Raw genomic sequence first — 18,771 nt, 5'->3', positions numbered from 1 at the left:
ACACACACACACACACACACACACACACACGGTCAGCAAATAACTAAGAATGGTTGTCTGTGTGTGTGTGTGTCCAGTGTGTGTGTGTCTCCAGATTGTATGTACAGTGTGTGTCCAGTGTGTGTGTGTGTCCTGTGTGTGTGTGTGTGTATATGTCCAGCGTGCATTCAGTGCCTGTCCAGGCTGATAGTCAAACATGTCTGATATGAACATTGACATAAACCCTCTACATACTTGAGTTTCTCCAGTCTGCAGTGTGGATCCTCCAGTCCAGCAGAGAGCAGTCTGACTCCTGAGTCTCCTGGGTGATTGTAGCTCAGGTCCAGCTCTCTCAGGTGTGAGGGGTTTGACCTCAGAGCTGAGACCAGAGAAGCACAGCCTTCCTCTGTGACTAGACAGCCTGACAGCCTGCAAAGAGTCAAATCATATTAAAATCACACTGCTATTCTTTGGTGGTGAAAAGAGTGACAGTATATTTTTCAACATATTCAGATATATCAGTGTCCTGAATCCTTCCATATCTATTCATAAATGCATGTATCATTATTAGAAATGACAAAAATCTTAAGTATTGCTTGTAGAGAGAAAATGTACAAATATTATAGCAGACTGATCAGACCCCGTTTAAAGCAGTATCAGTCAGAAGACAGACAGTGAGGTATCAGATTTAGATTGTATTGAGTATACAGTCCACACCATATCTTAATATTTTTGTCTAATTGATTAGATAACACATTTCTAAATACTGCTAAATGAGTCCTGATGATGCCTTGAATAATAAAAATCATGTATCAATCATGAAAAATTGTGAGAGTTACAGAGGCTACAACAAAAATGCTAACCTCTCACCATTACCAATAACAGAGGCTACAACAAACGTGATAACTCAAACATGCTGATATGAACATTGACATAAACTCTCTACATACTTGAGTTTCTCCAGTCTGCAGTGTGGATCCTCCAGTCCAGCAGAGAGCAGTCTGACTCCTGAGTCTCCTGGGTGATTGTAGCTCAGGTCCAGCTCTCTAAGGTGTGAGGGGTTTGACCTCAGAGCTGAGACCAGAGAAGCACAGCCTTCCTCTGTGACTAGACAGCCTGACAGCCTGCAAAGAGTCAAATCATATTAAAATCACACTGCTATTCTTTGGTGGTGAGAATAGTGGAAGTAATTTTTTCCCGAAATGTTCAGATACATCAGTGGCCATATCTATTCCTACATGAATGTATCGTTATTAGAAATGACAAATTATCAAAGTATTATCAAACTATTGCCTGCAGACATGTATAGTACAACTAACCCCTCACCATTACCAATAACAGAGACTACAACAAAACATGCTAACCTCTCAACATTACATATAACAGAGGCTACAACAAAACATGCTAACCTCTCAACATTACATATAACAGAGGCTACAACAAAACATGCTAACCTCTCACCATTACCAATAACAGAGGCTACAACAAAACATGCTAACCTCTCACCATTAACAATAACAGAGACTACAACAAAACATGCTAACCTGTCACCTTTACCAATAACAGAGGATACAACAAAACATACTAACCTCTAACCATTACCAATAACAGAGACTACAACAAAACATGCTAACCTCTCACCATTAACAATAACAGAGACTACAACAAAACATGCTAACCTGTCACCTTTACCAATAACAGAGGATACAACAAAACATACTAACCTCTAACCATTACCAATAACAGAGACTACAACAAAACATGCTAACCTCTCACCATTACCAATAACAGAGACTACAACAAAACATGCTAACCTCTCACCATTACCAATAACAGAGGATACAACAAAACATGCTAACCTCTCACCATTACCAATAACAGAGGCTACAACAAACATACTAACCTCTCACCATTACCAATAACAGAGGCTACAACAAAACATGCTAACCTCTCACCATTACCAAAAACAGAGGGGTCTGATCTTTGCACTTCTTTAACTTTGTCGTTCATCATCATTCACGATTCATTGATAATTATTCAAAATCATAGTAGCATCCACATGAATGTAGAAGTGTTCAGAAACATCTTCTATTCTTACTGACAATACAAGTGAAGTGACTCCAAAATGACAGGACATTATTCACCATTCAGTTTCTATTAGGAAAAACACAACCAAGACATATGGTGTGGACTATGTGTGTCTGGTAAACACATGTGGATCTGGTGAACAGTTATCACTTGTTGACCAACTACAGGAATACTGACCTCAGAGTCTCCAGTTTACAGTGGGGATTCCCCAGTCCAGCAGAGAGCAGCTTCACTCCTGAATCCTTCAGGTCATTGTTACTCAGATCCAGCTCTCTCAGGTGTGAGGGGTTTGACTCCAGAGCTGAGACCAGAGAAGCACAGCCTTCCTCTGTGACTAGACAGCCTGACAGCCTGCAAAGAGTCAACTCCTTTTAAAACCACAATGCTATTCTTTAGTGGTGAAAATAGTGGCAGTATATTATTTTCAACATATTCAGATATATCAGTGTCCTGAAACCTGGCCAGGTCTATTCGTGAATGAATCACTGTATCATTATTACAAATTATCATAATATTGATTGTAGAGAGAAAATGAATAGTACACATTTTTGAGTAGACTGATCAGACCAGTTTAAAAATCAGTATCAGTCAAAAGACAAACATTGAGGTATCAGATTTAGATTGTATTGAGTATACAGTCCACATCATATCTATTTAGACAGTGAGGTATCAGATTTAGATTGTATTGAGTATACAGTCCACACCATATCTATTTAGACAGTGAGGTATCAGATTTAGATTGTATTGAGTATACAGTCCACACCATATCTATTTAGACAGTGAGGTATCAGATTTAGATTGTATTGAGTATACAGTCCACACCATATCTATTTAGACAGTGAGGTATCAGATTTAGATTGTATTGAGTATACAGTCCACACCATATCTATTTAGACAGTGAGGTATCAGATTTAGATTGTATTGAGTATACAGTCCACACCATATCTATTTAGACAGTGAGGTATCAGATTTAGATTGTATTGAGTATACAGTCCTCACCATATCTATTTAGACAGTGAGGTATCAGATTTAGATTGTATTGAGTATACAGTCCACACCATATCTATTTAGACAGTGAGGTATCAGATTTAGATTGTATTGAGTATACAGTCCACACCATATCTATTTAGACAGTGAGGTATCAGATTTAGATTGTATTGAGTATACAGTCCACACCATATCTATTTAGACAGTGAGGTATCAGATTTAGATTGTATTGAGTATACAGTCCACACCATATCTATTTAGACAGTGAGGTATCAGATTTAGATTGTATTGAGTATACTTCATGTATCGAGTCGCCCCAATTCAAGAAGTTATAAGTATTTTGACGAATTTCCTTATAGTGTATTAAAGTAGTCAAAAGTTTAGTATTTGGTCCGATACTTCTTTAACAGAATGACTACATCAAGCTTGTGACTGCCATGATTAAGGAAAATCATGACTGAATTATGAATGAGTGAGAGAGTTATGGAGGCAACAACAAAACATGCTAACCTCTCACCATTACCAATAACAGAGGCTACAACAAAACATGCTAAACTCTCACCATTACCAATAACAGAGACTACAACAAAACATGCTAAACTCTCAACATTACCAACAACAGAGACTACAAAAAAACATGCTAACCTCTCACCATTACCAATAACAGAGGCTACAACAAAACATGCTAACCTCTCACCATTACCAATAACAGAGGCTACAACAAAACATGCTAACCTCTCACCATTACCAATAACATAGGCTACAACAAAACATGCTAACCTCTCACCATTACCAATAACAGAGGCTACAACAAAACATGCTAACCTCTCACCATTACCAATAACAGAGGCTATAACAAAAGATGCTAACCTCTCACCATTAACCTAAAAAGAATAGGTGACATTCTGTACTGTATCGTAATTTGAAAAATTTGATCTCAAATCCAAAATGTTGGAGAAAAGCACCAAATTTAAAACTGTAAGCTTCACTGTCCAAACACATATGGTGTGGACTATGTGTGTCTGGTAAACACATGTGGATCTGGTGAACAGTTATCACTTGTTGACCAACTACAGGAATACTGACCTCAGAGTCTCCAGTTTACAGTGGGGATTCCCCAGTCCAGCAGAGAGCAGCTTCACTCCTGAATCCTTCAGGTCGTTGTTACTCAGATCCAGCTCTCTCAGGTGTGAGGGGTTTGACTCCAGAGCTGAGACCAGAGAAGCACAGCCTTCCTCTGTGACTAGACAGCCTGACAGCCTGCAAAGAGTCAAATCATATTAAAATCACACTGCTATTCTTTGGTGGTGAAAATAATGGCAGTATATTTTTTTCAACATATTCAGATATATCAGTGTCCTGAAACCTGACATATCTATTCATAAATGAATAATGGATCATTATTACAAATTATCATAATATAACCTGAAATTGAAAAATGAATAGTACAAATATTTGAGAAGACTGATCAGACCAGTTTAAAAAGCAGTATCAGTCAGAAGACAGACAGTGAGGAATCAGAATTAGATTGTATTGAGTATACAGTCCACACCATATCTATTTAGACAGTAAGGTATCATATTTAGATTGTATTGAGTATACAGTCCACAACATATCTATTTAGACAGTGAGGTATCAGATTTAGATTGTATTGAGTATACAGTCCACACCATATCTATTTAGACAGTGAGGAATCAGATTTAGAGTGTGTCAAATCGGAGGGCATGCTGTCCGGTCCTCTGGCAGTCTCTATGGGGGTGCCACAGGGTTCAATTCTCGGGCCGACTCTTTTCTCTGTATATATCAATGATGTTTCTCTTGCTGTGGGCGATTCCCTGATCCACCTCTACGCAGACGACACCATTCTATATACTTTCGGCCCGTCATTGGACACTGTGCTATCTAACCTCCAAACGAGGTTCAATGCCATACAACACTCCTTCCGTGGCCTCCAACTGCTCTTAAACGCTAGTAAAACCAAATGCATGCTTTTCAACCGATCGCTGCCTGCACCCGCATGCCCGACTAGCATCACCACCCTGGATGGTTCCGACCTTGAATATGTGGACATCTATAAGTACCTAGGTGTCTGGCTAGACTGCAAACTCCTTCCAGACTCATATCAAACATCTCCAATCGAAAATCAAATCAAGAGTCGGCTTTCTATTCCGCAACAAAGCCTCCTTCACTCACGCCGCCAAGCTTACCCTAGTAAAACTGACTATCCTTCCAATCCTCGACTTCGGCGATGTCATCTACAAAATGGCTTCCAACACTCTACTCAGCAAACTGGATGCAGTCTATCACAGTGCCATCCGTTTTGTCACTAAAGCACCTTATACCACCCACCACTGCGACCTGTATGCTCTAGTCGGCTGGCCCTCGTTACATATTCGTCGCCAGACCCACTGGCTCCAGGTCATCTACAAGTCCATGCTAGGTAAAGCTCCGCCTTATCTCAGTTCACTGGTCACGATGGCAACACCCATCCGTAGCACGCGCTCCAGCAGGTGTATCTCACTGATCATCCCTAAAGCCAACACCTCATTTGGCCGCCTTTCGTTCCAGTACTCTGCTGCCTGTGACTGGAACGAATTGCAAAATCGCTGAAGTTGGAGACTTTTATCTCCCTCACCAACTTCAAACATCAGCTATCTGAGCAGCTAACCGATCGCTGCTGCTGTACATAGTCTATTGGTAAATAGCCCACCCATTTTCACCTACCTCATCCCCATACTGTTTTTATTTATTTACTTGCTCTTTTGCACACCAATATCTCTACCTGTACATGACCATCTGATCATTTATCACTCCAGTGTTAAAAACTTCTTAGGGAGGATGTTCCCTCGGGGGGATCAAATCAGCGGGTAGTCAGCGGATATTTTAGAGCGTCACTGATCGTTTTTCGTTAAAATTCAAACTTTCATTAAAACACACAAGCAAGGTATTGAATTAAAGCTACACTCGTTGTGAATCTTGCCACCGAGTCAGATTTGTAAAATGCTTTTCGGCGAAAGCATGAGAAGCTATTATCTGATAGCATGTAACACCCCAAAAGACCCGTAGAGGATGTAAACAAAAATAATTAGCGTAGTCGGCGCTACACAAACCGCACAATAATAAATATAAAACATTCATTACCTTTGACCATCTTCTTTCTTGGCACTCCTTGATGTCCCATAATCAATACTGGGTCTTTTTTTGGATTAAATCGGTCCATATATAGCCTAGATATCGATCTATGAAGACTGTGTGATAAACGGAAAAAAATAGCGTTTCATAACGTAACGTCATTTTTAAAAGTTAAAAAGTCGACGATAAACTTTCACAAAACACTTCGAAATACCTTTCTAATGCAACTTTAGGTATTACTACACGTCAATAAGCTATAAAAATCATCAGGGGGCGATGTAAATTCGATAGCCTGCCGTGTGGAAAAATGTCCGGAAAAAAGAAAGACAATGCCTCGGGTTGGTGGTCGGAGGGAATCGGTTCCCTTTGGTCGGATCTACCAAGAATCAAATCAGAATCAAATGAGGAGACTCTATACATCCTGTGGAAGCTGTAGGTACTGCAAGCTCGGCCTCATATATTACGGTTCACCTTTAACAATTCATGGAAGTGGCGCATGGATATTTTTTTCCATCTCCAGTGATCAGATTTTCCTGCGCTTTTCGATGAAACAGACGTTCTGTTATAGTCACAGCCGTGATTTAAACAGTTTTAGAAACGTCTGAGTGTTTTCTATCCACACATACTAATCATATGCATATACTATATTCCTGGAATGAGTAGCAGGGCGCTGAAATGTTGCGCGATTTTTAACAAAAAGCTGCGAAAATTCGCAGCCTCCCAAAGAGGTTTAATCTGCAAAATTGTGATTATACGCCTACCTCCTCATGCCTTTTGCACACATTGTATATAGACTCCCCCTTTGTTTTCTACTGTGTTATTGACTTGTTAATTGTTTATTCCATGTGTAACTCTGTGTTGTCTGCTCACACTGCTATGCTTTATCTTGGCCAGATCGCAGTTGCAAATGAGAACTTGTTCTCAACTGGCCTACCTGGTTAAATAAAGGTGAAATAAATAAATAAATAAAAAGATTGTATTGAGTATACAGTCCACACCATATCTATTTAGACAGTGAGGTATCAGATTTAGATTGTATTGAGTATACAGTCCACAACATATCTATTTAGACAGTGAGGTATCAGATTTAGATTGTATTGAGTATACAGTCCACACCATATCTATTTAGACAGTGGGGTATCAGATTTAGATAGTATTGAGTACACAGTCCACAACATATCTAGTTCGACAGTGAAGCTAACATTTTAAATGGGGCTCTATACTCCAGCATTTTAGATATGAGATCAAATCATATGAGTGTAACATATATATATATATATATATATATATATATATATATATATATATATATATATATATATATAATATAATATATAATAATGTCACCTTTTATTTTATGGTAATTTTGTAAAGTTTCACTGTCCAAACACATATGTTGTGGACTATGTGTGCCCGCCCTTGCTGTCTCTGCCTGGCCAGTTCCCTTCTTTCCACTGGGATTCTCTGCCTCTAAACCTATTACAGGGGCTGAGTCACTGGCTTACTGGGGCTCTCTCATGCCGTCCCTGGAAGGGGTGCGTAACCTGAGTGGGTTGATTCACTGTTGTGGTCATCCTGTCTGGGTTGGCGCTCCCCCCTTGGGTTGTGCCATGGCGGAGATCTTTGTGAGCTATACTCGGCCTTGTCTCAGGATGGTAAGTTGGTGGTTGAATATATCCCTCTAGGTGTGTGGGGGCTGTGCTTTGGCAGAGTGGGTGGGGTTATATCCTTCCTGTTTGGCACCTGTCCGGGGTTGTCCTCGGATGGGGCCACAGTGTCTCCTGACTCCTCCTGTCTCAGCCTCCAGTATTTATGCTGCAGTAGTTTATGTGTCGGGGGTAGGGTCAGTTTGTTATATCTGGAGTACCTCTCCTGTCCTATTCGGTGTCCTGTGTGGATCTAAGTGTGCGTTCTCTAATTCTCTCTTTCTCTCTTTCTCTCTCTCGGAGGACCTGAGCCCTAGGACCATGCCCCAGGACTACCTGACATGATGACTCCTTGCTGTCCCCAGTCCACATGGCCGTGCTGCTGCTCCAGTTTCAACTGACCTGAGCCCTAGGACCATGCCCCAGGACTACCTGACATGATGACTCCTTGCTGTCCCCAGTCCACCTGGCCGTGCTGCTGCTCCAGTTTCAACAGTTCTGCCTTATTATTATTTGACCATGCTGGTAATTTATGAACATTTGAACATCTTGGCCATGCTCTGTTATAATCTCCACCCGGCACAGCCAGAAGAGGCCTGGCCACCCCACATGTGCTCTCTCTAATTCTCTCTTTCTTTCTCTCTCTCGGAGGACCTGAGCCCTAGGACCATGCCCCAGGACTACCTGACATGATGACTCCTTGAGGACTGGCCACCCCACATAGCCTGGTTCCCCTCTAGGTTTCTTCCTAGGTTTTGGCCTTTCTAGGGAGTTTTTCCTGGCCACCGTGCTTCTACACCTGCATTGCTTGCTGTTTGGGGTTTTAGGCTGGGTTTCTGTACAGCACTTTGAGATATCAGCTGATGTACGAAGGGCTATATAAATACATTTGATTTGATTTGATTTGATTTCGTAAACACACGCGGATCTGGTGAACAGTTATCAATTGCTGACCAACTACAGGAATACTGACCTCAGAGTCTCCAGTTTACAGTGGGGATTCCCCAGTCCAGCAGAGAGCAGCTTCACTCCTGAATCCTTCAGGTCATTGTTACTCAGATCCAGCTCTCTCAGGTGTGAGGGTTTGACTCCAGAGCTGAGACCAGAGAAGCACAGCCAATCTCTTTGACTCCACAGCCAGACAGCCTGACAAAGAAATCATCATGATTTCACCAACACACTGTTCATTTAACGAGTAGTATAGAAGGACAATGGCAGATGCATTTGGTTTATTCTTCCAAACATATAGATTAATATTCTGTGAACATCAAAGTATTGATTCAATGTGTTTTTCAATAGTATATACATTATACATTATATATATATATGTATTATAATACATAATTTTCTCTATACCTAATATTTCTTCCTGATGATTAGTACTTAAACATCATTTTATATACTCACAGCACAGCTCTGGAGGCTTTGACCACTGGCAGCAGCCTCAGAAGACCTTTCTCTGAACCAGAGTATTTCTTCAGGTAAAACACATCCAGCTCCTTTTCTGAAGTCAGCAACACAAAGACCAGAGCTGACCACTGTGCAGGTAACAGTTTGGCTTCTGAGAGACTTCCTGATCTCAGGTAGCTTTGGATCTCCTCCACTAGAGAATGGTCATTCAGTTCATTCAGACAGTGGAACAGATTGATGCTCCTCTCTGGAGAGGGATTCTCCCTGATCTTCTCCTTGATGTACTTGATTGTTTCTTCATGGCTCTGTGAGCTGCTTCTTGTCTTTGTCAGTAGACCTCGTAAGTGCTTCTGATTGGACTCCAGTGAGAGGCCCAGAAGGAAGCGGAGGAAAAGGTCCAGGTTTCCCGTCTCACTTTGTAAGGCTTTATCCACAGCACTCTTGAAGACTGTAAATTTAGGCTTGTGTCTTTTCCTCACAGAAAGATTCCTGGACATTGATTGAGGTTTGTCCATTAGATTCTCATTGTTGTTGATGAATGAGAGGAACACATATACAGCAGCCAGAAACTCCTGAATGCTCAGATGAACAAAGCAGTACACCTTGTCCTGGTACAGCACACATTCCTCTTTAAAGAGCTGTGTGCACAATCCTGAGTACACTGAGGCTTCATTGACATCAATGCCAGCCTCTTTCAGGTCTTTTTCATAGAATATCAGATTGCCATTCACAAGCTGTTGAAAAGCCAGTTTTCCCAGTGACAGAATGCTCTCTTTATTCCAGTGTGGACCTGTTTCTTCTTTCCCAAGATACTTTTCATTCTTCTGTTTGGTATGAAATACCACAAGGTGTGTGTACATCTCAGTCAGAGTCTTGGGCATCTCTTCTCTCTTATGTTTCAGCATGTGTTCAAGGACTATTGCAGAAATCCAACAGAATATTGGAATGTGGCACATGATGTGGAGGCTCCTTGATGTCTTTATGTGTGAGATGATTCTGCTGGCCAGGTCCTCATCACTGAATCTCTTCCTGAAGTACTCCTCCTTCTGTGGGTCATTGAACCCTCGTACCTCTGTCACCTGGTCAACACACCATGAAGGGATCTTATTGGCTGCTGCAGGTCGGGTAGTTATCCAGAGGAGAGCAGAGGGAAGCAGATTTCCCTTGAAGAGATTTGTCAGCAGAACATCCACTGAGGTTGACTCTGTGACGGTACAACATATCTTGTTCTTCTGGAAGTCTAGGGGCAGTCGGCACTCATCCAGACCATCAAAAATGAACAGAACTTTGTACTTGTCGTAATTGGAGATCATTGATTCTTTGGTTTCCTTTGAGAAGTGATTGAGAAGTTCAATCAAAGTGTGTTTTTCCCCGATCATCAAATTAAGCTCCCGGAAAGGGAATGAAAATACAAATTGGACATCCTGATTTTCTTTTCCTTCAGCCCAGTCCAGAATGAACTTCTGCACAGAGACTGTTTTTCCAATGCCAGCGACTCCCTTTGTCAGCACAGTTCTGATAGGTTTGTCTTGTCCAGTTAAGGGTTTGAAGATGTCGTTACATTTGATTGCAGTCTCTGGTCTTGCTTGTTTCCTGGTTGATGTCTCAATCTGTCTCAGCTCATGTTCATTATTGACCTCTCCTGTTCCACCCTCTGTGATGTAGAGCTCTGTGTAGATCTTATTGAGAAGTGTTGGGTTTCCTTGTTTAGCGATCCCCTCAAATACACATTGAAACTTCTTCTTTAGATTAGACTTGAGTTCACGTTGGCAAATCACAGCAATCTCATCTGAATGAAGAAATAACACAGGTTATTAATATTACGTCTGTTTTTAATGCCTACAGTATTATAGGACTGTTATAAAGTTTAAATTATAATAATTTCATACATGAAGGGCACTTTTTGGCACTTGCCGTATGTTTGATGAGGATATTTCATATGTACGATCCCGATCCTGCGAGAGTTATTTAAATAGTCTGCCGGTCAGGGCCAGATCTCCTGGGAAGTCATCAAATGAAGTCTCTCGGACATTTGGTTTCCGTTTGATAAATTGTTTAAATTTTGGTAATTTTTCCACTCTTCCCGGAAAATTCCACCAGATGGCGACTGGCTGCTTATTGCAAACGTACAAAACATCACTAAAGTGACATGGCCATTTCTCCTAAACTGAAAAGACTTTCAAGACGAAACTCAGTGAGCACGGGTTTGGCCAAATGGGCATTTAGTCCAGAAGCAAGATGGCGTCAAGTCCTCAACGCTTTTGAGTTAATTAAGGCCCATTTTCTGGGATTAATGGTCAAAAATGGTAATAGAGCGTTAATTTGACCGCTTCATGTCAAAGTACCTACGTTGTAAGTAAAAAGGATCCATTTACATATTGTAATTTACGAGAAACTGTACAATGTACATTTGGTGATGGTTACATTTTTTTATTTCATCCAAAAATGTTATAGATCCAGTTGTGGCGTGCTCAGACGAATCTATTAACATGGGGGTTCGGAGCTCTACGTGATTCCAGTGATTTTCTAAAATCAAACACACACACAGTCAGTGGGGAGAGACACAGTGTGGGGCTTACAGACACACAGAGCCTGCGTTCAAATGATCAAAGAACCATCAGACCTAGATCTCTGAAATTTTAGAAACCTTTTCTAGAGCTTAATTTGATAGTGCACAATGAGTTATTTAGCTCTAGATGGTTCTCAGGCCGAGAAACAGCCTCATACATTTGAAATAAGTACAATTCATTTTGACCATCGCGAAAATGATGACATTTAGAAAAGTCCCAGAGTCACAAGACTAGGTACATTGAAACTGCCTCGGCCCATAGAGACGGACCCGAAAGTTTCTGTCCAATAGTGGATTTTCAGCACCAATCAAGGTCGCTGCTCAGGCTCCAAATGACCTACCGAGCCAAAACTCGGGATTCATGGTCGACTCAGCTAGGCCTCAGCTAGGCCTACATAAAATGTCAGAATTGGACCCACAGCTAGAACGTAACTACGTGTTTTACGTTTTTATTATGGTTTGAACTGAAGGCACTTTGAATTTTGGGCTTGCTCTGAAATATGTGATAGTTGGCTTCTAAAAGAGTTGGACAAAGTGGGTTTGGTTTCAGTTTGTATCAGTTTGGTGTCAGAATGATATCTTATTGACTGATGGAGCCTGACTTGAGCCTGACTTGATGCCTGACTTTTGTCCATTTGAAAATTGACATGAAGTAATCAACACCAACAAGCGATGGAGAGGAACCAGAATCACTGCCCGGCCATCCCGAATTCAGTCAATTGGGCATTTCTGCAGTATTTTAGAGCTTGTCAAATTTGTGACGGTAAATGCCCATTGAAAGACATTGCAAATGGACAGTACATTTGCAATAAGTTTAAACAGTGATAAACCATCACCAAATTGACATGCAGAAATCAACACCAACGAGAGATGGAGAGGAACCACTATCACTGCCCGGACATCCCGAGTTCAACAGGCTAGTCAATTGGGCATTTCTGCAGTATATTAGAGCATGTCAAATTTGTGATGGTAAATGCCCATTGTAAGACTGCAAATGGACAACCGTGCACGTGGTGATCGGTTACCAGGAGCACATAAAAAAAATGTTTTAATGCCTTTAGGAGAGTGCAAGGGGTCCATGGAACCCCCACCCATGCCCATCCAATATAAATGAACCATAAATGGTCAATTTGGATGTTTTTTTATCTATTAAAAAAATGACAGTACCACTTCTCTCTCAATGCACCAAATTCTTACTTCCTATAGCTTCCTATGATCAAACATGACAAATAGACCTTCTAGTTTAACTCAGGGCTTAACACAGGGATATATATCATTTCGTCAGTAAAAATGCAATTTGGACATTTCTTATGTCATTTGGACATGGTTCACTTACTTTTTCATTTGGAAACCAACTTGAAACCGACTTCCTATGATCATATATGGCAAATGAACATAACATCCTGATTTAGCACTTTCAATACTTATATATGGCATTTGGACATTTCTTATGCCATTTGGCCATGGTTCACTGACTTTTGACTTCCTATGATTATACACTGCTCAAAAAAATAAAGGGAACACTTAAACAACACAATGTAACTCCAAGTCAATCACACTTCTGTGAAATCAAACTGTCCACTTAGGAGGCAACACTGATTGATAATACATTTCACATGCTGTTGTGCAAATGGAATAGACAACAGGTGGAAATTATAGGCAATTAGCAAGACACCCCCAATAAAGGAGTGGTTCTGCAGGTGGTGACCACAGACCACATCTCAGTTCCTATGCTTGTTATGTTATGGTCACTTTGAATGCTGGCGGTGCTTTCACTCTAGTGGTAGCATGCGACAGAGTCTACAACCCACACAAGTGACTCAGGTAGTGCAGCTCATCCAGGATGGCACATCAATGCGAGCTGTGGCAAGAAGGTTTGCTGTGTCTGTCAGCGTAGTGTCCAGAGTATCGAGGCACTACCAGGAGACAGGCCAGTACATCAGGAGACATGGAGGAGGCCGTAGGAGGGCAACAACCCAGCAGCCGGACCGCTACCTCCGGCTTTGTGCAAGGAGGAGCAGGAGGAGCACTGCCAAAGCCCTGCAAAATGACCTCCAGCAGGCCACAAATGTGCATGTGTCTGCTCAAACGGTCAGAAACAGACTCCATGAGGGTGGTATGAGGGCCCGACGTCCACAGGTGGGGGTTGTGCTTACAGCCCAACACCGTGCAGGACGTTTGGCATTTGCCAGAGGACACCAAGATTGGCAAATTCACCACTGGAACCCTGTGCTCTTCACAGATGAAAGCAGGTTCACACTCAGCACGTGACAGACGTGACAGTGTCTGGAGACGCCGTGGAGAACGTTCTGCTGCCTGCAACACCCTCCAGCATGACCGGTTTGGCGGTGGGTCAGTCATGGTGTGGGGTGGCATTTCTTTGGGGGCCGCACAGCCCTCCATGTGCTCGCCAGAGGTAGCCTGACTGCCATTAGGTACCGAGATGAGATCCTCAGACTCCTTGTTAGACCATATGCTGGTGCGGTTGGCCCTAGGTTCCTCCTAATGCAAGACAATGCTAGACCTCATGTGGCTGGAGTGTGTCAGCAGTTCCTGCAAGAGGAAGGCATTGATGCTATGGACTGGCCCGCCCGTTCCCCAGACCTGATTCCAATTGAGCACATCTGGGACACATCTGGGACATCATGTCTCGCTCCATCCACCAATGCCACGTTGCACCACAGACTGTCCAGGAGTTGGCGGATGCTTTAGTCCAGGTCTGGGAGGAGATCCCTCAGGAGACCATCCGCCACTTCATCAGGAGCATGCCCAGGCGTTGTAGGGAGGGCATACAGGCACGTGGAGGCCACACACACTACTGAGCCTCATTTGGACTTGTTTTAAGGACATTACATCAAAGTTGGATCAGCCTGTAGTGTGCTAATCCACTTTAATTTTGAGTGTGACACCAAATCCAGACCTCCATGGGTTGATACATTTTATTTCCATTGATCATTTTTGTGTGATTTTTTTGTCAGCACATTCAACTATGTAAAGAAAAAGTATTTAATAACAATATTTCATTCAATCAGATCTAGGATGTGTTATTTTAGTGTTCCAAAGGTATGTTCATATTGTATTATTTACAAAAATCGAAACAATTTCGAAAAACGGTCCAGAAAGCAGTTTTTTAGAGGGAGTTGTATTTTGAAAAAATAAAATAAAATAAAAAATTAGACCCTTATGTCCATTGACAATATGAAAATGTAGGGTGGCGCGCTCTCGCTATCTATGATATTTTTGCTGTATGACAATCGGCATTTGCCATCAGCTTTGAATGATCTGCCGTCCATTAGAGTAGTTTGCGATTTTGTATATGTTTCGTTCAATAACTTGCTAGCTAACTTTCATTTTTTGTCCGTTTCATGGGGGTTTTCCCACTTCTCATAACTGACTGTATACCATAATACATTACAGACTGGTGTGACTGATTATATTATTATTATTGAAGGTATTATTAATGTTTTCTCTCTCTGACTCTCTCTCTCTCTCTCTCTAAATAAATCATCACAACACATCCCTGCAGCTACTTGATGAGGTCACTAGGTGTGTTGGACCATGCTGGTCATTTATGAACATTTGAACATCTTGGCCATGTTCTGTTATAATCTCCACCCGGCACAGCCAGAAGAGGACTGGCCACCCCTCATAGCCTGGTTCCTCTCTAGGTTTCTTCCTAGGTTCTGGCCTTTCTAGGGAGTTTTTCCTAGCCACCGTGCTTCTACACCTGCATTTCTTGCTGTTTGGGATTTTAGGCTGTGTTTCTGTACAGCACTTTGAGATATCAGCTGATGTACGAAGGGCTATATAAATAAATTTGATTTGACTAGGTCTCTCGCTCTCTCTCACCCTCTCTCTCCCCGCACCTGCACCCTCTCTCTCTCGCCCTCTCTCTCTCCTGCACCCCCTCTCTCTCTCTCTCTCTCTCTCGCTCTCTCTCTCACCCTATCCCTCTCTCTCACCCTCTCTCTCTCTCTCTCTCTCTTTTCTCTCTCTCACCCTGTCCCTCTTTCACCCTCTCTCTCTCACCCTCTCTCTCTCTCTCTCACCCTCTCTCCCATCTATCTCTCTCTATTTTTAGGCTGCTACAATATCATTGAGTTACACAGGTACTTTAGCTGTACTTTAGCAACAGCTTTTAAATGTTATAAAACATCATTCAACATGAGGCAGACAGCTCTTACATTTCTCAAGTATGTCAGCAAGCTCCTTCTGGTTCATTTTCCTCAGGACGTGCAGTGTGATCTTCAGAGCCCCCTCTCTGGCACTGCTCTCCTGCTTCTCATCTTCAGCATCCACCACTTCCTTATCCTGCAACTGACTCTCAAAGCCTTCTGGGAGTTCTGGACTAAGAATCCTCTTGAATATCTTCAGCTCCTTCTTCACAAATGTCATAATATTCTCTTCAAGCAACTGAAATAAATCAAGTAAGTAAGTTAAGCAAGAGAATAAATGCTTTCTCATTAACACATTAATGAATGATTGACAGATCAACTTTACTTGAGGTAAACAAAAACAAATGTACATAACAGGATCACATACACTGAATATGGAGGCCAGGTCTGTTTGATGACTCTGGGAAGACTGACCACTGAGAATCTCTGACTCTGATCTCTCCTGTTGGTTTCTGTGAACAAAACATGAGATTATATCTTCTCATCCAGGGAGTGCACACACACACACACACACACACACACACACACACACACACACACACACACACACACACACACACACACACACACACACACACACACACACACAGGGAGGGAATGTTGTGTTTGTTGTGTTTGTTTAATATTGTTGTTTAAAACCACTTATGGATCATGCGAATTTTCGCAGCTTTTTGTTAAAAATCGCGCAACATTTCAAAGTCCTGCTACTCATGCCAGGAATATAGTATATGCAAATGATATAGAAAACACTCTGAAGTCTCTAAAACTGGTTAAATCGTGTCTGTGGCTATAACATAACGTGTTTAGGAGTAAAAATCCCTCGAAAAACTGTTCTCCAAAAACACAAAAATATATTAATCCGCCAGTCAATGTATTGTTTAAGGCGACTGCAAATACATGAACATGCCCTGTAAACGCCTACAGCTTCCACACGATGTCGCCAGTGCTGGCATTTCGAGCAGACTTAATCCTTGGTTCTATGACGTTTTGGCCTTTCCTGTTTTAGTCTCTCAACAGGATGTTGTTAAAATGAAAAAGATGGACGCTGATTTCAAGACTAGCTGCTATCGAATACAGATCGCCCCGTGATGAATTGTATAGATTATTAACGTTTATTAATACCTAAAGTTGGTTTAGAAAAGTAGTTTGGAGTTATTTGTAAAAGTTTATATGCAACTTTTGTAATTTTAAAAAGTGACGTTGCGTCTTGTAAAATGGAATATTCCTGGATCAGATCTAAGGACAACGACATTTTGGCTATACAATGACGGATTTAATCGGGAAAAAGACCCAATTGTGATGTTTATGGGATATATAGGAGTGCCAAGAAAGAAGCTCGTCAAAGGTAATGAATGTTTTATATTTTATTTCTGCGTTTTGGGTAGCGCCGGCTACCGCAAAATCTTTTGTTTTAGGTGACGTTCCAGTATTTTGGGGGGTGCATGCTATCAGATAATAGCTTCTCATGCTTTCGCCGAAAAGCATTTTACAAATCTGACTTGGTGGCTAGATTCACAACGAGTGTAGCTTTAATTCGGTACCTTGCATGTGTGTTTTAATGAAAGTTTGAGTTTTATCAAACACTATACGTGGCACTCTTGAAATTTCCGCTGATTTGATCCCCGCAGAGGGAGCTAGTCCCTAACAAGTAATAAGGACTATGAAAATGGAAAAAAAGGATTAGCCTATGGATTATGAAAACAACAATAGAAATGGGAAAATGGGATAATAATAATGAGACTATAAGGAGTACCAGTACTGAGTCAATGTGCAGGGTACCAGGTAGTTGAGGTAATAATGAGACTATAAGGAGAACCAGTACTGAGTCAATGTGCAGGGTACCAGGTAGTTGAGGTAATAATAGTGAGGGAATGTTGTGTTTGTTTAATATTGTTTTAGGAATATGAAAATGGACAAAAGGATGAGCCTATGGATTATGAAAACAACAACAATAAATGGGAAAATGTGAGAGGAGAAATGACTAGAGACAGTGTTGTTTAACTCACTGACCAGGACCCATGAGTTCTTCTTACCTTTGTTCAGTAGAAAAGTCTCCCTCTCTAAAGAATATAGGTAGACCCATAGACTTGTCACTCTTCATGGACACACAGCTGGGACAGGGGAGGCTGGTTTGTTTAATATTGTTTAGGACTCTCCTGCTTGATTGGACTTCAACACAACAGAGACAAACATTACATCTCTCATCTACTCTGAGCTCAGATGGGGAAACATAAGAAGAGTTTCATTCAAAAAGCTATTTATCCATTTTCAGAAATGTTCGTAAATTAGCTTTTATTGTTTAAAGAATTAGGAAAGAGATTGGTGTGTTTTTTAAATATCTATCTAATGTCTTTAATATTCTGGGTTGTTTATTCAATACAGATATTAAGATTATGTTTTATAATGCTGGTATACTGAGGTTGAGGTTCTGACTGGTGATAATTGAGACAAATAAGTCAAAAAAGTTTTTCAGCAAATTGTGCAAGTTCTCCCACTTAAAAATATGAGTACTGAGGCCTTTTTCCACCAATAATATATACTTCAACTATGACAGACAAAACAGTAAAAAAAATCCAGAAAATCACATTGTAGGATTTTTAATGAATTTATTTGCAAATGAATGTGGAAAATGAATATTTGGTCAACTACAAACAAGCAAGATTTCTGGCTCTCACAGACCTGTAACTTCTTCTTTAAGAGGCTCCTCTGTCCTCCACTCGTTACCTGTATTAATGGCACCTGTTTGAACTTGTTATCAGTATAAAAGACACCTGCATGAGGTTTT

At 41.2% G+C, this 18,771-nt stretch overlaps 1 protein-coding gene across 1 annotated transcript; it reads right to left on the bottom strand.

The window, feature by feature from the left end:
* Positions 1-8,831: 8,831 nt before the first annotated feature.
* On the bottom strand, positions 8,832-18,101 carry LOC121842686 (NLR family CARD domain-containing protein 3-like). The gene is made up of 5 exons (XM_042312495.1): positions 18,020-18,101; positions 16,354-16,438; positions 15,996-16,224; positions 9,240-11,031; positions 8,832-8,978 (listed from the first exon to the last, which is right to left on the bottom strand). The coding sequence occupies exons 1-5, from the start codon at positions 18,085-18,087 to the stop codon at positions 8,903-8,905; spliced, it is 2,250 nt and encodes a 749-aa protein (XP_042168429.1). The 5' UTR covers positions 18,088-18,101; the 3' UTR covers positions 8,832-8,902.
* Between the last annotated feature and the right edge of the window lie 670 nt (positions 18,102-18,771).

This window comes from Oncorhynchus tshawytscha, unplaced genomic scaffold, assembly GCF_018296145.1.
Source record: "Oncorhynchus tshawytscha isolate Ot180627B unplaced genomic scaffold, Otsh_v2.0 Un_contig_14090_pilon_pilon, whole genome shotgun sequence".
NCBI classification, from domain to species: domain Eukaryota; kingdom Metazoa; phylum Chordata; class Actinopteri; order Salmoniformes; family Salmonidae; genus Oncorhynchus; species Oncorhynchus tshawytscha.
The sequence above is the reverse complement of the archived record's forward strand: the minus strand, read 5'-3'. Positions and strand labels throughout refer to the sequence as shown.